General features: G+C 46.1%; 2 protein-coding genes across 6 annotated transcripts in view; one reads left to right on the top strand and one right to left on the bottom strand.

Moving 5' to 3' along the window:
• Positions 1-12,293, bottom strand: part of LOC114908915 (core histone macro-H2A.2) — a 53,872-nt gene that overhangs the window by 2,246 nt on the left and 39,333 nt on the right. Inside the window, exons 7-8 of the mRNA XM_029245697.1 lie at positions 7,894-7,983; positions 788-962 (exon numbers count right to left, since the gene is read on the bottom strand). Coding sequence (XP_029101530.1) covers positions 788-962; positions 7,894-7,983 — 265 coding nt within the window. The remainder of the gene's footprint in view (positions 1-787; positions 963-7,893; positions 7,984-12,293) is intronic.
• Positions 1-12,293, top strand: part of AIFM2 (apoptosis inducing factor mitochondria associated 2) — a 37,195-nt gene that overhangs the window by 18,446 nt on the left and 6,456 nt on the right. The gene's annotated exons all lie outside the window — the stretch shown is intronic.

Here is a 12,293-nt window from a genome sequence, read left to right as displayed (position 1 = left end):
GCAGACAGCCTCATTATTTACCTGAAATACTGCTCCCATGCCCAGTCGGGGTCTGTGGCAATTAGAGCAATCATTTCTCCAACCCCTAAAAGCAGGCCCTTGCTGAGAGCCTTTCACTTCTCCAGCCTCAGCCTCGAGGCTCTCCCAGCCCCAGAGCAGCACCGGAATCCCCTGGGGATTCTGCGATTGGCATCCTAACCCCGTGGGCTCTCCGCTGCTGGTCTGTGGACCACACTTGGAGGAGCAAGTGCCTTTGAGCCTGGTGTTTCGGATCCAGTGCTCTAGACTGGGATAGCTGGCAGGAACGTGGCTCTCGGAAGGCTCTCAGAAGAGAACTCTGCATCCTGTTCCTCCCAGAATGAGATTTCTCCCTGCATTTTTTTTTTTTTTTGCGGTACGCGGGCCTCTCACTACTGTGGCCTCTCCCGCTGCGGAGCACAGGCTCCGGACGCGCAGGCTCAGCGGCCATGGCTCACGGGCCCAGCCGCTCCGCGGTATGTGGGATCTTCCCGGACCGGGGCACGAACCCGTGTCTCCTGCATCGGCAGGCGGACTCTCAACCACTGCACCACCAGGGAAGCCCTCTCCCTGCATTTTGAAGGATGGAAACTGCGTCTCTTGCTCTATCGCCTGGTCAACGTGCTTGGCTGTGCTGGCAGCCCTTGGTCACGTCCTCTGGGATGGCCAGACTGGATGTGACCAAGTCGGGGAGCAGCTGGTCCCCAGCGAGAAGGCTGGACAAGCGGACCCAGCAACCTTGCCACCTCCCTGGAGGAGAACATCTTACCTGCCGCTGGGGAAGGGCGGGAATGCCACCGACTTCAGCTTCTTGTCCTCTGCTGCCGACAGGCAGTTTTTGATGGTCTCTTCAAGCTGTTCTTCACATTTGTCGGAGCCCCACTGAGGGATGTGACAGTGGATGACGAATTTGGCTGCAAGTCCGCTGGACTGGCTGACGGCGGCTGGGACACGACAGAGAAATGCCGCAGGTTATTTCCTACGTCTTCACCTTAAGCCAGGGGGTTAGGCTCAATCGCCTGTGTCCCTCTTAGGAGAGTAGGAGCCGTATCAGAATTGCTTTTGACAGTTGGCACAAGCTTTGGGTAAACACACTGAAAGCTGATGTGACAGCATGTCACACACTCTCACATGGTCTGCCTCCTGGCCACAGGTTAGGTGACTCCTAATCAAAGGTACACAGTGGAATCGTCTCCGATCCCTGGAAATTGTGAATGTTTCCTTACATGGCAAAAGGGTCTTTGCTGGTGTGATTAAGTGAAGGATTGTGAGATGAGAAGTTTACCCTGGACTCTCCAGTTGAGCCCTAAGTGTAATCACACAGGTCCTAATAAGAGGGAGGCAGGGAAGTCAAAGGTAGGAGAAGGCGCTGTGATGAAGGAACAGGGGTTGGAGTGATGCATCCAGGAGCCAAGGAATGCAGGAGCCTAGAAGCCAGAACAGGCAAGGGACGGCTGCTCTGAGAAGGAACCAGCCCTGCCAGCACCTCGATTTTGGCTTCTTAAGACTCATTGTGGGGAATTCCCTAGCGGTCCAGTGGTTAGGACTGCTCCGAGGGCGTGGGTTCAATCCCTGGTCGGGGAACTAAGGTCCCGCAAGCTGCACAGCGTGGCCAAAACAAACAGACAAGAAAACTGCCTAAAAAAATAAAGGTTATAAAAAAAAAAGACTCATTGTGGACTTCTGACTCCAGAACGCTAAGACAGGACACTTGTGTTGTTTGTTGCTACCAAGTTTGTGCTAATTTGTTAGAGCAGCGATTGGAAACCGATGCAGCGGCTTTTTAAAAATGGACAAGCCCTCCCCTCTTGCCCCGTCTGAGATCCTGACTTGGTAGGTCTGATGCAGGCCTTGCGCTTGGTGATTTGAGGACCCTCCCTAAATTTAGAACCGATCTACTGGGTTGTATGCACCCTCAGACAGGGACTGCCCTTTTGATCATCTCTATATACTGAGGAGCCTACAGGGAGCAAGTGTTCACAGCGGGTTGTGAAGTTGGATTATACCTGCCTTGTCTCATAATTTCAGTTCATACTCCCTACTTTTATTTTTCACCACCCTCTCAAACCTATTTCCCATCAGTGACAGAGCTGATAACGAGGAACACCCGGGAAGTCCCTGTGGCCGTTGATCCCTGGAGAAGGGGCTGGGCCTGATCCACTGGCCACTCTGACCCCACATGCTGCTTGCCCCTAAGCTGCCCACCTTGTGGAGCTGGGGCTCTGTGCCGCTCAAGGAGCCGGGTGTAGCAAAGGTCCCCAACCCTCCCGCAGTGGCCAGGGTCTGGGAGCCTGGGGGAGTTCGGGCAGGCTGTGGCCGCTACGGGCTGTGTTTGTAACAAATGTGTGTGTGTCTGTTTTAGGGCAGTGTGTGGGGTTGGTTTGAAAGACTTATTTGAAATATATGATGCCCACCCAGCATGTGAGCCGTGTTTCCTAGCGACGCCCACAGTGCTGGAGAGGCTGCGACTGCACATGCCACGGCTGGTGGAGACAGATGCAAGGGGCGTCCCCCGCCTGTCAGCTACGGCTGTGAACGCCTCGCCTTCCCAGTGCCCAGCTGGCGCCAACCATCTGATTAGTGAATGAGTGAGTGAAGGAATCAGTCAATATAAATACTGAGGAGGCAGTGGGCATGACTGGTTGACTCTATGACCTTGTACATTTGCACACCAGAAACGGAACGTCCCTGTCGGCCTTGTAGTCCAAGGGAACCCAGTACCCTGGGGATGGGCCCTTCCTGCTTGGGGCAAATTCCCTGAGGCCCTTACTGCTCTCATGTGCTGGAGAGATTCCAGCTCTTTACACACCGGGTAATGATCATGTTACCAGCTGAATGGTATTCTTTTTTTTTTTTTTTTTTTAATATTTATTTGTTTATTTGGCTGTGCCGGGTCTTAGTTGTGGCACATGGGATCTAGTTCCCTGACCAGGGATCGAACCCGGACCCCATGCATTGGGAGTGTGGAGTCCTACCTACTGGACCACCAGGGAAGCCCTTGAATGGTATTCTTTTTAATGTTAAAGTCAGTTTATTTTTTTTTAATAAATTTATTTATTTTATTTTTGGCTGCATTGGGTCTTCGTTGCTGCGCGTGGGCTTTCTCTAGTTGCGGTGAGCAGGGGCTACTCTTCCTTGCCGTGCGCAGGCTTCTCATTGAAGTGGCTTCTTTTGTTGCAGAGCACGGGCTCTAGGCGCATGGGCTTCAGGAGTTGTGACATGTGGGCTCAGTAGCTGTGGCTCACGGGCTCTAGAGGGCAGGCTCAGTAGTTGTGGCGCATGGGCTTAGTTGCTTCGTGGCACGTGGGATCTTCCTGGACCAGGGCTTGAACCCGTGTCCCCTGTATTGGCAGGCAGATTCTTAACCACTGCGCCACCAGGGAAGCCCTAAAGTCATTTTAAATAAGAGGAATATACCACTAACAGCAATGTTAAGTCAAACATTTAATCAGGAAAAAAATGGCACGCCTTCTCATCCTTCTGACGCCCGCTATGTACACTAGATTTTGAAGGTAGTCCATGATAGCACGTCAGCCTAAAACAAAGTATTTCCATGGCAACTGGAAATGGAAACATTGGCTTGTAGTTGTAAGAATTTATAGTGTTCTTTACAGGTGCCAAGGTCAAGGTCAAGTGATCTCGGGGCTTGGGACACTGATATTTGGTAGAAGCATCTGCCAATACTCTTTATGTGATGCGATGTCACCTGGTGAGGACCATGCTCTGCGGATGGCAGTGCAGCTGCAAAGGGCCTCCAGAACCTTTCCTCAGGCGAGCCCACCTTCTCAGGGTCACCACAGCGAAGGGGACTGCAGGGTGGCCCCTTGTCTGGCTGGGAAGCTGCTGCTGCTAATCCTTGGTCTCCGCGACACTGTGCTTTTCCTCCTGTCTCAGGTTCCTGCAACAGCCCCTCTTCCCCCTGCCCGCCGAGGCCCGGTGCTCTTCTCTCTGCTGCCCGACGTGCTTGGCCCTGGCTTTTAAACAGCCATCTGCAAACCATTTTTGTCCTCAGTTTTCACCAGCTGCTTACCAGTGACATTGCTGGTGCCCCAGGTCCAACCTGTGCCCAAGAAAATCATCATTCACTCCCGAAGCCTGATTCCCCTTTCTCCACCTCTGTCGCCGGCACCACCTGTCGGTTTCCTCTGACTTGTCTCATTCCAGGGCCATCTGCTTCATTTCTACCGCCACCTCCCACCCCTGTCCCATCCACCTTCCTGGCTGGAATCAGGATGCATTTTACAATGGCTGTGGGCTTGGACTGAGATGAGTTCTTCCAGAGGGAAGTTGCATTTACTTCTATGTCACCTGGGGACCCTACCATACCCAGGTCATGTCCCACTAACTTTCCTGATTGAAGTTTTTGGGCCGCAGTGGATTCGGCTGCAAATCCACAGGAGTACCAGCTTGTGGTTCAAGTTCCCTAGTGAGGTTTTTTGTCCCCCTCTGTCCACCCAATGCCAAGGTCAAGACAGGTACTTGGGGCTTCCCTGGTGGCACAGTGGTTAAGAATCCACCTGCCAATGCAGGGGACATGGGTTCAAGCCCTGGTCCAGGAAGATCCCACATGCCACGGAGCAACTAAGCCCGTGCGCCACAGCTACTGAGCCTGCGCTCTAGAGCATGCGAGCCACAACTACTGAAGCCCACGTGCCTAGAGCCCATGCTCTGCAACAAGAGAAGCCACCGCAATGAGAAGCCTGCGCACAGCAAGGAAGAGTAGCCCCTGCTCGCCGCAACTAGAGAAAGCGTGCGCCCAGCAATGAAGACCTAACACAGCCAAAAATAAGTAAATAAATTTATTAAGAAAAAAAGAAAAGGTACTTGCTGCCCTTTCTGCGTGGTAGTTCATGTCTTGCTAGCTCTTAAACTGAATGTGTCCTGGCTTTGTGTGGGGTCTCCTACTGGACACTCCATCTTGGAAATTTATTCTTTCTTACAATAAGGGCATATCTTACAACGGATGGTGTTTTGAAATTAAATGAAATATGGTGTTAGACCCTGATGAACTGTCTCCCCTTTTACAGATTCACCCTCACCAATCCCTTCTTCCCAGGGAGCTACCACTGTTTGGCCCCAGGGCCATGGATACTTAGAGCTGACAGATATGCCCCGATTTCTTAGCTCCTGCTTGTTTCCTACAGCCCTCTCCTTCCTTCTGGATTCACTTCTGTTTCTCCCAGTGAGGCCTCTGTGGTCCTTTCAGCAAGAGTCTGAGGGCTTCTGACTCTCAATTTTTGCATGTCTGTAATTCTGCATCTTTCACCCTCCCTGTTGAATAATAACAAAGTAATACATGGACTTCTTAGTTGACAGTTTTTCCCCTCAGTGCTTTGAAGATACTTCTTTTCTGTCTCCAAGCATCCTGTGTTGCTGATGAGAAGTCGGCTGTCAGGAGAACCGTTTTTACAAACACTCTGCCTTTCGTTGGGTTGCTTTTCAGGTTTCTCTTGATTTTTCAACTTTAGAGATGTCACCAAGATGGGCCAGGTTTTGTTTGGTTTTTTTGGGTTTGTTTTTGGTTTAGCCACACCACGTGGCTTTCAGGATCTTTCTCAGGATTGAGCTCGGGCCCTCGGCAGTGACAGCGTGGAGTCCTAACCACTGGACTGCCAGGGAATTCCTGATGGGCCAGGATTTGGATTTATTTTGATTTCATATACTCAGTGTTTTCAACCTGAGGACTCGTGGGTTTAATTCTGGAAAATTCTCAGCCATGATCTTTTTTGTTTGTTTTTAAATTGAGGGATGGTTGATTTACAACATGTTAGTTTCTGGTGCGCAACGTAGTGCTTCAAAATTTTTATAGGTTACACTTCATTTAAAGTTATTATAAAATATTGGCTACATTGGCTGTATTCCCTGTGTTGTACAATATATCCTTGTAGCTTATTTATTTCACACATAGTAGTTTGTATCTCTTCATCTTTTCACATGTTGCCTCTCTACCTCCTATTTTCTGCCTCTGGAACTGTTTAGAAGTGTGTTGGAGGCTCTCACTCTATGTAGAGAAGCTATTTTTCTCTCCTTCCCACCCCATCAGGCAGTTTGCGAGACCCCCGCAGTTAGGATCCTGTCCTACAAGGATGATTCAGGGCTCTGTCTCATGGTCATATAGGGGAGGCGGTAGATCCAGACACTGAGCTAGTGGGCCACGTGGCCCTGGGCCTGGGCGAGGGGCTCTCTGCTCCCTTCTGCTACTCTAGAAAACAGAGTTCACACGAGCCATAGCCCTGGGTGGCGGTCAGAGCCTTGGCTTCCTGTAAGAGCTTGGGAGTTGCATCCAGCCCTTGCTTTGAGCAGCGAGCCTGGCTCTGGTCCCCTCCAAGCATGAGGTGACTCCGTTCCCATCAGCAGGTAAGAGTTGACCTCCTGATGGCTCTGCATGTTACCAGACCTGGAGCCCAGCCCGCAGCTTCCACGTCCCCCTGCTGCTGCTGCCTGCAGCTCTTCTCTGTCCACATGGATGTTTATTTATTTATTTACTTTGCCACGCCGTGCGGCACATGGGATTTTAGTTCCTTGACCCAGGACCGAACCTGTGCTCCCTGCATTGGGAGTGTGGAATCTTAACCACTGGACCGCCAGGGAAGTCCTGGATATTTATTTTATATTTCAGTGTGGCTCTGTCTTAAAATTTTAAAAAGGAAATTCTATCTATCATCATATGGGGAGTGGTATGTGCAGACTGTAAAGTGCGGACTCATGTTCTGTCTTGACCGGAAGCCCCATTACTTTTCTAACTATCAAATCTGATCATCACATTCCCCAGCTCCTACTCTCATCTGTACAGGGTCAAATCCAGACCCTTAGCACAGCCCAAGGGCAAGGCTCATCTCTGGCCGCTATTCCTGTCTTTCTCCCTGCTGCTCCTGACTGAGCCTTCTCACACACAGGTCTTATATCCTCCCTGGCGCCTCCCCAACTCCCCCAAGCAGAGAGCATGGCTCCCTCTCTGTGCCCCACTTGTGTGTCTGTTTCTCCTCCTCGACTGTCCAGTGCTTGAGGGCAGGAGTGGGTTTTATTTGTCTTTGGAGCCCCAGCACCATGGCAGCACTTGGCACTGACTAGATGGTCCCTGGAGGTGGGCGGGGACATGGATCTGAAGTTGGGCCCGCCTGTCAAAAAATTACCCAGTATTCTTGAAAATAAGCGTTCAAACAAAAACCTGTGCACAAATGTTCAGAGCAGCTCTATTCACAAGAGCCAAAGGTGGAAACAACCCAAATGATGAATGGATAAACAAATGGAATAGTATTCAGTCATAGAAAGGAATGAAGTGCTGATACACGGTACAACATGGATGAACCTTGAAAACATTTTAAGTGAAAGAAGCCAGACACAGAAGATCACATATTTATACGATTCCACTTACATGAAACATCCAGAAGAGGCAAATCCATCAAAACAGAAGGCGGACTGGTGGTTGCCAGGGGTTGGGGGAGGGACGATGTGACTACTTGATGGGTGTGGGGTTTCCACAGAAGGTGATAAAAAGTTCCGGGACTAGATAGTGGTGATGGAGAACAGCACTGAGTGTACCCAATGCCACCACATTGTACAATGTTTGAAGGTTACAATGGTAAATTTTGTCATGTGTATTTTCCACACACACACAAAGTTGCCCAATTGCTCTAGACCATTTTGGGGTGAGCTGGGATGCAAATTGGCTTGAACTATCCAGACACTTTATAGTCCCCAAAGTGTACGAAATGATCTACGCAGGCCTGCTCAAATTATCTGAGAGATGCTAAAATAGCTTCTTGATTGGTTATGGCCTCTTTTGCTCTGCAAACTGAATGTGCGTGAAGCATGTCATGCTGGAGGGGAAGGTGGTGAGGCTGTGCAGGGAACATGGCCTGATTCCACACTTACCTTCAGCTACTTCCAAAGGGCCCTGGGACTTGCGAAGCTCCTTTACTGTTTCCAAGAACTCTTTCCCCCCAGCCTTTTCCAAGGCCTTACCTGTGAAGGAAACAATGGAAATCCATTGTGGTTGCTCTTTTCAGTCATTAATTACACTGACAGAGTTTTACTAGGTCTTAAAAAAATTGCTGAGAAAGTAGGAATCAAACTTTGCAATTGAAATCCTGTTTACCAGTGGTCACTGGTGACAGGGGTCCCTGGGCTTCTGTCCAGTGGGACTTAGATTTTAGCAAACTCTTTTGTTTTAAAGAATTATTTAATATTTTATTTTATTTGCTTCTAATGTATCATAGGAGTTACTTCCCCAAAATGTTAATCACAACTGGATTGATATTGCTAGTATCTGATACTAGCAATACTAGTATCAGATAAAATAGACTTTAAAATAAAGACTGTCACAAGAGATAAGGAGGGACACAACATAATGATCAAAGGATCAATCCAAGAAGAAGATATAACAATTATAAATGTTTATGCACCCAACATAGGAGCACCTCAATACATAAGGCAAATGCTAACAACCATGAAAGGAGAAATCAACAGTAACACAGTAATAGTAGGGGACTTTAACACCCCACTTATACCAATGTACAGAGCATCCAAACAGAAAATAAATAAACACAAGCTTTAAATGACACAACAGACAAGATAGATTTAATTGATATTTATAGGACATTCCACCCAAAAGTGGCAGAATACACTGTCTTCTCAAGTGCACATGGAACATTCTCCAGGATAGATCACATCTTGGGTCACAAATCAAGCCTTGGAAAATTTAAGAAAATTGAAATCGTATCAAGCATCTTTTCTGAACACAATGCTATGAGACTGGAAATCAATTACAGGAAAAAAAATGTAAAAAACACAAATACATGGAGGCTAAATAGTGCACTACTAAATAACCAAGAGATCACTGAAGAAATCAAAGAAAAAATAACAAAATACATAGAAACACATGACAATGAAAGCATGACAACACAAAACCTATGGGACACAGCAAAAGCAGTTCTAAGAGGGAAGTTTATAGCCATTCAATCTCACCTCAAGAAACAAGAAAAATCTCAAATAAACAGTCTAACCTTACACCTAAAGCAACTAGAGAAAGAAGAACAAAGAAAACCCAAAGTCAGTAGAAGGAAAGAAATCATAAAGGTCAGAGCAGAAATAAATGAGATAGAAACAAAGAAAACAATAGCAAAGATCAATAAAACTAAAAGCTGGTTCTTTGAGAAGATAAACAAAATTGATAAACACTTAGCCAGACTCATCAAGAATAAAAGGGAGAGGACGCAAATCAATAAATTTAGAAATGAAAAAGGAGAAATCACAACTGACACTGCAGAAATACAAAGGATTATAAGAGACTACTACAAACAACTAGATGCCAATAAAATGGACAACCATGAAGAAATGGACAAATTCTTGGAAAGGTACAATTTTCCAAAACTGAACCAGGAAGAATTAGAAAATATAAACAGACCTATCACAAGTAACGAAATTGAAACCATAATTAAAAATCTTCCAACAGGGCTTCCCCGGTGGCGCAATGGTTGAGAGTCCACCTGCCGATGCAGGGGACACGGGTTCGTGCCCCGGTCTGGGAGGATCCCACATGCCGTGGAGCGGCTGGGCCTGTGAGCCATGGCCACTGAGCCTGCGCGTCTGGAGCCTGTGCTCCACAACGGGAGAGGCCACAACAGTGAGGGGCCTGCGTACCACAGAAAAAAAAAAAAATCTTCCAACAAACAAAAGTCCAGGACCAGATGGCTTCACAAGCAAATTCTATCAAACATTTAGAGAAGAGCTAACACTGATCCTTCTCACACTACCAAAAAATTGCGGAGGGAGAAACACTCCCAAATTCATACTACGAAGCCACCATCACCCTGATACCAAAACCAGAAAAAGATATCACAAAAAAAAGAAAATTATAGACCAATATCACTGATGAACATAGATGCAAAAATCCTGAACAAAATACTAGCAAACAGAGTCCAACAGCACATTAAAGGGATCATACACCATGATCAAATGGGATTTATCCCAGGGATGCAAGGATTCTTCAATATACGCAAATCAATCAATGTGATACACCACAATAACAGATTAAGGAATAAAAACCATATGATCATCTCAATAGATGCAGAAAAAGCTTTTGACAAAATTCAACACCCACTTATGATAAAACCTTTCCAGAAAATGGGCATAGAGGGAACCTAACTCAACATATAAATGTATATGACAAACCCAACAGCAAGCATCATACTCAAGGGTGAAAAACTGAAAGCTTTTCCACTAAGATCAGGAACAAGACAAGGATGTCCACTCTCGCCACTCTTATTCAACATAGTCTGGAAGTCCTAGCCACAGCAATCAGAGAAGAAAAAGAAATAAAAGGAATACAAATTGGAAAAGAAGAAGTAAAACTGTCACTGTTTGCCGATGACATGACACTATACATAGAAAATCCTAAAGATGACACCAGAAAACTACTAGAACTAATCAAGGAATTTGGTAAGGTTGCAGGATACAAAATTAATGCACAGAAATCTCTGGCATTCCTATACACCACCAATGAAAAATCAGAAAGAGAAATTAAGGAAATACTCACATTTACCATTGCAACAAAAAGAATAAAATACCTAGGAATAAACCTGCATAAGGAGGCGAAAGACTTGTACTCAGAAAACTGTAAAACACTGATGAAAGAAATCAAAGATGACATAAACAGATGGAGAAATATACCATGTTCTTGGATTGGAAGAATCCACATTGTGAAAATGACTATACTACCCAAAGCAATCTACAGGTTCAATGCAATCCCTATCAAACTACCAATGCATTCTTCACAGAATCAGAACAAAAAATTTTACAATTCTTTTTTTTTTTTTTTTTGGTATGCGGGCCTCTCACTGTTGTGGCCTCTCCCATTGCGGAGCACAGGCTCTGGACGCGCAGGCTCAGCGGCCATGGTTCACAGGCCCAGCCGCTCCGCGGCATGTGGGATCTTCCCAGACCGGGGAACGAACCTGTGTCCCCTGCATTGGCAGGCGGACTCTCAACCACTGTGCCACCAGGGGAGCCCTACAATTCTTATGGAAACACAAAAGACCCCGAATAGCCAAAGCAGTCTTGAGAAAGAAAAACAGAGCTGGAGGAATCAGGCTCCCCAACTTCAAACTATACCACAAAGCTACAGCAATCAAGACAATATGGTACTGGCACAAAAACAGACATAGAGATCAATGGTACAGGATAGAATGCCCAGAGATAAACTCATGCGCGTGTGGGCACCTAATTTATGACAAAGGAGGCAAGGACATACAATGAAGAAAAGACAGCCTCTTCAATAAATGGTGTTGGGAAAACTGGACAACTACATGTAAAAGAATGAAATGAGAACACTACCTAACACCACAAAAATAAACTCCAAATGGATTAAAGATTTAAATGTAAGACCAGACACTATAAAACTCTTAGAGAAAAACATAGGAAAAACACTCTTTGACATAAACCACAGCAAGATCTTTTTTGACCCACCCCCTAGAGTAATGGAAATGAAAACAAAAATAAACAAATGGGAGTTAATTAAACTTAAAAGCTTTTGCACAGCAAAGGAAACCATAAGCAAGACAAAAAGACAACCCTCAGAATGGGAGAAAATATTTGCAAATGAAACAACAGACAAAGGATTAATCTCCAAAATATATAAACAGCTCATGGAGCTCAATATCAAAAAAAACAAATAATCCAGTTAAAAAATGGGTGGAAGACCTAAATAGACATTTCACCAAGGAGGACATACAAGTGGCCAAGAGGCACATGAAAAGATGCTCAACATCACTAATTATTAGAGAAATGCAAATCAAAACCACAATGAGGTATCACCTCACGCCGGTCAGAATGGCCATTATCAAAAAATCTAGAAACAGTAAATGCTGGAAAGGGTGTGGTGAAAAGGCAACCCTCCTGCACTGTTGGTGGGAATGTAAATTGATATAGCCACTATGGAGAACAGTATGGAGTTTCCTTAAAAAACTAAAAATAGAACTACCATACGACCCAGAAATCCCACTACCGGGCATATACCCTGAGAAGACCATAATTCAAAGAGAGTCATGTACCACAGGTTCATTGCAGCACTATTTACAATAGCAAGGACATGGAAGCAACCTAAATGTCCATCGACAGAAGAATGGATAAAGAAGATGTGGCACATATATACAATGGAATATTACTGAGCCACAAAAGGAAATGAAATTGAGTTATTTGTAGTGAGGTGGATAGACCTAGAGTTTGTCATACAGAGTGAGGTAAGTCAGAAAGAGAAAAACAAATACCGTATGCTA

Source organism: Monodon monoceros, unplaced genomic scaffold (assembly GCF_005190385.1).
Source record: "Monodon monoceros isolate NGI ecotype Baffin Bay Population unplaced genomic scaffold, NGI_Narwhal_1 Super_Scaffold_4, whole genome shotgun sequence".
Lineage (NCBI taxonomy): Eukaryota > Metazoa > Chordata > Mammalia > Artiodactyla > Monodontidae > Monodon > Monodon monoceros.
Note: the sequence above shows the minus strand (reverse complement) of the source record. Positions and strands in the feature narration are given on the sequence as shown.